This window comes from Corylus avellana, chromosome 1 (assembly GCF_965113065.1).
Source record: "Corylus avellana chromosome 1, dhCorAvel1.hap1.2, whole genome shotgun sequence".
NCBI lineage: Eukaryota > Viridiplantae > Streptophyta > Magnoliopsida > Fagales > Betulaceae > Corylus > Corylus avellana.
The window spans coordinates 43,700,004-43,706,246 of record NC_142490.1 but is presented as its reverse complement, the minus strand read 5'-3'; the positions used below and the strand labels follow the sequence as shown (position 1 = coordinate 43,706,246).

The 6,243-nt window shown below is 34.6% G+C and overlaps 1 protein-coding gene across 1 annotated transcript; it reads left to right on the top strand.

Annotated features, from left to right (window-relative positions):
• Window positions 1-1,982: 1,982 nt before the first annotated feature.
• LOC132172578 (receptor-interacting protein) lies at window positions 1,983-2,746 on the top strand. The gene is made up of 2 exons (XM_059584096.2): window positions 1,983-2,344; window positions 2,519-2,746. The coding sequence occupies exons 1-2, from the start codon at window positions 2,081-2,083 to the stop codon at window positions 2,684-2,686; spliced, it is 432 nt and encodes a 143-aa protein (XP_059440079.2). The 5' UTR covers window positions 1,983-2,080; the 3' UTR covers window positions 2,687-2,746.
• Window positions 2,747-6,243: the final 3,497 nt, after the last annotated feature.

The following is a 6,243-nucleotide window of genomic DNA, read 5'->3' as shown; positions in this document are numbered from 1 at the left end:
ATCTAAAATCAGTCTACACACTTTTGATGTTTATTAAATCAAGGGTAAATGTATAATAAATTTTTGAGTCAACCATCAAAAATTTAAATCTCTTTAAGTTTTTTTTTTTTTTTTTTTTTTTTTTTAAATCTAGTTTATGGGTTAATTGAAATGACAATAAAATTTTTGCCATTAAAATTTTTTAATAAACGTTAGGATAACTCAAAAAGCACCGTTGTGCAAGATTAAAATATTAATTTAATTTAAAAAATTAAATCTAAAAATTAAAAAATAAAAAATAAAAAAAATTGAAGAGTGGCCAGAGGCGGCCACCCAACCCCTATGGGGTGGCTTGCGGCCACCCCAAACCACCCATGCGGGCATTGCAGGGCACCCCAAAACCTCCCATGGGGTGGCTGCGTCACAATGAGGCAGAGGATGAGGAGTCGCAAGAAGAGTTCACACTCCCTAACTTCTGTCCATTGCCGTTAACAAACCGTTTGCTACATATTTTTATGTAAATTAAGCCTTGCGAAATTATCCTTTGAGTGAGCCATTAGCTACGCCACATATTTTAAAAAATAAAAAAATGAGCTGAATTCCTGCGCAAGCTGATTGGAAACGATAAATACGAAAATATATAATAATATTGGGTATTATCCGTGCCAAAAACCGTTTACTTTGACTGTTTTCCTTACATCCGAATCTTCAATGAACAATCTCAATCTTCCAACTGGCTTATCAGATGAGCGCAGATGATTCAAATCCATGTAAAGAACAAAGACGTTAAGCTCAAAATAAAAAAAAAATTAATAATAATTTTGGTCACCATCAGTGAAATATCTGCCTCAGATTATCATATTATCCGGAGGTTGAAACTTCAAAAATCCCAGGTGGGCAAGTCTTGTCCTTATCCGGATGTTTTTCATCAAACTGACACGTGTCAGCCAGCCACAGCATCTGAGACGCCACTGCCCCCAGTTTCTTTGCAAATTCCGCAGGATCATATCCATCACAGCCGGTTGTTTCTCCCCCACAGCTCGTTGGTTCACGGTTCACCTCTATAAAAACACCTGAAAGCTGAAAAAACTAATAGAAACCCACCATTTTTTGCGATCTCATTTCTCAGATTTGTATATCTTGGCTGGCATGAGCTTGAAGTACGTGACAAGGGTGTTGCAGGGGATGAAAGACCAGGCTTCAAAGTGCGACTCAACGGTCAAGTCTCTGAGAGATTCCGCTTGTTCTTCTCAATCCAAGCAGGCAAGGCTTTACTCCGGCTCTTTTGATTCAGCTGCTCTTAAGGCAGCCAACAACGAGAAGATTAAGCAGGCGGAGGAGTCTTTCCGGACTGTCATGTATTTGAGCTGTTGGGGTCCGAATTAAAACTCCATCAAATATTATCTATGAGCTTTTGAAGGAGATCAGATTAATCAGTCTTTGTTTTGTATATTCTTTCAATCATGTGTAAAAGATGCTTGTGTAAATATATCCAATCACGTATTCAGAGCTTTCTAGTGAATTTTTTATTTAACGTATATTATTTACTATATGCATATATACTGAACAATTAATTATATTTTTATATCCAGGATTTATTATAATCAGGCAGGAAAGCATACTCATTTTTGTTATTACTAATTTAGATGAACACTCACAAGATAAATGCATGAACTATATACGCAGTCTGCAGTCACTCTGTGCTTGAGCTAAGCTGCTCCTTCAATATATGAACCAGACAATACATAAAAATTTTCAATTAAATTAATATTCTAGTACGTAATATGCGATAATTTACATTATCCATCCGCTTGTTTGGACAGTACGTGGTCACAAAAAGACTTTCCAATTGTTGAAAATTCTGATCCAGACGGGCTTGTCGGCCCATTGGGTTTTTTGAAAAGCCCTAGAAATTAGGCCCTATGTTCCTCATGTCCCACGGGGTCCAATTATATATAGTTGGATGCTGTCCATGTACAAAATATTCTCATCTCCATCTCCACCACATAATAGCTAGCCTCTGCAATCAAACAGAACCGATAAGCCTCTCGATCTCTTGCCCATCTTCTTATTCCTTTTACATAATCGTCAGCCCCAAAGTATGATTCTCTTGAGACCTTGTAAGAGCCTCTATCCGTCACCATTTCTACCCAACACTTTGAAGCTCCAAAAACGAACAAAACCACAAACCAAGTTGGCACCAAGCAAATTAACGGTTGACAGAAGAAAACTTGGCGTGAGAGGGTGCAGCGGACAGGAAGGAGAAAAGAAGACCGAAAGGAGAACTTTCTTATCCCTTGAGGAAGCCGGGTTAGTTGAAATATCCGGCTTGGACACTCACGAGCGCTTCCTATGCCGTTTAACGGTACCTATCTATCTATCTATCTCCCTCTCCAATTATCTGATTTTTCTATGCGTTTAGAAAAATCAGTCTTATTTATTTATTTTATAAATGCTGATTCAATTATTAATTTTCATAAAATTGTATGACTGTTGTATAAGAATATGTGTTATAAAATTTTTGTTAATGGCTATGCAGATATCGTCACTGAACCTACTAAGAGTGATTTCGGAGCAAGAAGGGTGTGCAATTGAGGAACTGAATGCTGGGAGAGTATGTGATTGGTTTTTGAAGGATAAGCTGAAAAGAGAGCAAAATATAGGGTCCGCAGTGCTTCAATGGGATGATTCTGAGTTACCATTTTGAGCTTTTTGTTTTCTCTGAGTTGATTTTGACCATTAATGAATGAAGTGCTTGAAGGATGCAGTGTAAGTAGTTGTTCTAGTTTTAATGCCACTAATCAACACACTTCCTTGCCCAATTCTCCTTATTAAGGAGGGCTTAAGTGGTTATGAGTGATTTTGTTGTGTGCCACACCAAGAAAATGGAAAACAGTATAAAGGGTTAAAATTATTGTATATTATTGAGAGTAACGTTATTCTTCACAGTTTTTTACCTAATATATTTTAAGTGAATTTTTTTTTTTTAGGTATGTGGCTGACATGTGAAGACAGTTAAAACATGTCATATCATTCGGTATGAAATGATTGTGATAAATGAGTGTAAAAAATAGCATCACTTTAAATTTATTGGCCTCTACATAGTTATTAAGATTTATAATTTTTGACACGACTTACAAACATTACATGAATCCAACACGAAATTGGCAGGTTAGGGTTAAGGGGCGTGACCCGTTTAATTAAATTGAGTAGATTATGATTAGCTTATATAATCTTACATCTATACCATAATATGACACAAACTCAATATACGATCACGAATTTCCAACCCTAACTAGTAATTGTTATTTTTGTAAAAGTAAAGAAGAAAGAAAGAAAGAATTATACATTTTGAAGCAACTTGCCATATGGTCAGACTAGGGGCAGGTCACCTACAATACAAGGGAAAAAGGTAATAAAAAATTAGTAGTCCTAGACGTACCAGAGACTCCAACGCCTAGGTCAATATATTTGTTTAGACCGAAAAAGTGAATGAAAGTGTATGAGAATGAGAGAGTAATGTGCAAGGGTGAAGGAATATCCAGAGTACCTAAGTTTGTAGACTTGTGCCTTTTTTAACAAGAGGAGGGTCCTTTAGAAAAGGGCCAATGCTTTGCAGCAGAACTTTTTCAAGATGAATTTCGAAGAAGTCACTCTTATATTTTTTTTTTGTCACTCTAAAAAATGATGTGACTTTTAAAATTATCATTGAGCTTGTGATTGATCATCATTGAATTTTAATCAAATGGTGATTTTAAAAGCCACCTCATTCATGAAATAACACAAGAGTAACTTCTAAAATTACTCTCAAAATTAGACCTTAAGGACCCGTTGATAGCATGATCCTCCGGTAGCCGGTGAATTTCTTTGTCGGTTAGCCTGTTTACTGGTCCATAGGAATTTAGATGAATTACTTCAGGAGGTGGATGGACCAGTGGGCCACTAAGGTTGGTCCTGAGATCTCCAATACAGTGTATGCTAATGTATGGTTAAGTTAACCATCTTGCTCACCTTCTTCTTGACGAATAATTATTGCCTATACTATTAGATTTAGCGGCAATCACTTTCATTACCGAACAGATTCCATCAAGTAATGGAGGTTCAGATCGAATCTATTAGTGAAGTAATCAATGAAATATAGCAGTCTATGATAGTATAGGTTCTTTGATTAGATGCAAGTATGCAAGGATCCAGCTTTAGCAAAAAGGTAATTGGTAATTACACGTTCTTTCATGAACTTTTAAAAGGAATGTTTTTTTTTTTTTTTTTGTTCTTTTCTAATTGGGGAATGTTCATTTTGACTAGGTAAAAATTCACAAATTCACAAAAATTACCTCATATTGAAATCTCCAAAGCTAATTTAGCATGTGGTTTTGTTTTTATTAACAAATAACATAAAATACAAGATATTCAAAATTATTTTTACTTTTATGTCCTATTAAAACATTTTTTCAAATAAAAATAAAAAAACTTCATAAAACACATTAACAACCATGACTAATTATATTTTTTGAATTTGCTCCTTTTCTCTCAAATTGTGGAGAGCAACTCTAAGTAAAGGCAACACAATTTGCCCAATTTTTTTTTTTCTCTCTCTCTTTTAGCAATAAAATCGCCGTAGTTGATGGGAGATTGATTTAGTGTTGATATTTCCTTATCTAGCTTCTGAGAGAGACCGTGAGAATGATTAGTTAGTATAAAAAAATAGAAAAATATTAGGTGTTCGCAGAGACGGAGGAAGGGGGGACCGAGGTAGGCCATGGTCCCCTAAAAAATAAGGAAATATAAAATTACAAGTAAAAAAAAAAAAAAAATGTAAAGTAAAGTTTTAAGTTTAGTCATTTGGGCCTCTCAAAAAAAAAAAAAAAAAAAGCCATATTTTTAGATTTTTTTGCCATATCCAATAAAAACTTTTGGTCATATTCTTAATTTTTTTGGGCTATACCCATTAAATTTTTTTATTTTTAGTCCTTATTTTCAAATGCTCACTTTTTTTAGCCCTTATGGTCACCTTTTTTTTTGCCCTTACGGTAGTCTTTATTTCATAAAAAACAACCAAAATATTAGGAGAACACCAGAAGAACATCTATCATTTATCTATAAAAAAATAAAAAATGTTAGGTGTTATGTGTTCTTTTAGTGTTCTCTTAATGTCTTCCTAATTGTATAATGTGACTTTTAAAATTATCGTTGAATTTGAAATTATCATTATTGACTTTTAATCTATTGGTTATTTTAAAAGTCACATCAAAGTTGTAAGGACAGCAGAAGATTATTTTAAAGAAATTATTCTAATAGAGTAAAGAAAAATTTAAAAAGTGAGATTTATGGTGTTTTTGTGCTGCATATATGCACGCGCTGTATTGCTCTCGGCCCATTCTGTTTCATTGAGCGTGGATGCAGCCCAATACGGGGCGCCGCTGAAGTATTTATGAGATATCCATGGCAGGTGAAAGCTTCAGCATTTGTTTGCTGATCGAATTATGGAACCGGCTACCAAACCCACTTACAACTTTTGAAATGTGCCACAAAACATCATTATTTAATTGCTGTAACATCCCTGGATGCCATCGCTGTAGGCCCATCCGGTTTTGCTACTTCCACTAAAACAACAAACATATAATTATTTTCCTCATCAATATTTTCACATCATTTACATATCTTACCCCTCCAATTGAGCCCTGATTGGTTGGCTGATACCCTGATAAGAGAGAGAGAGAGAGAGAGAGAGCTGGACCCCTGGTGATTAGAGTATTTATTAAAGAAGGCTTCAAAGGTCAACATTGTTGCATCATCGCCGACGAAAGAAGCTCCTTTTTAATGCCTTCTTTTACCAAAAACGCGCTTTTGTAGAAAAAAAAAAACACACCTGCCCCCAAAGTCAACGGCCTGTCCTTAATTGACTTGGCCCTTAAGCTTTTCACTATAAACGGGACATCGTTTTTGCTACAAATGTCGTGTCCCATTTAAATTCACTAAAGACAAATCAGAATCATTTTTTAGAATTTTTAAAATATTTTATAAATTATATTTTCTCAATTTTTGTTAATTTTGTCGACTTAGTATTTATCATTTTTTTTTTGTTTATATTTTTTAAAAATATATATTGGCATTTATCAGATTCACAGTGATTTAAATGATTTAAAGAAAAGGGAGAATATATATTATAATAGTTAATTCTAAAGCATCTACGACGTCCCCAGAAACAGAAATTGGGGACAGCACGGACGTGAACCGAACCAGTGAAATACACATAAATCATCC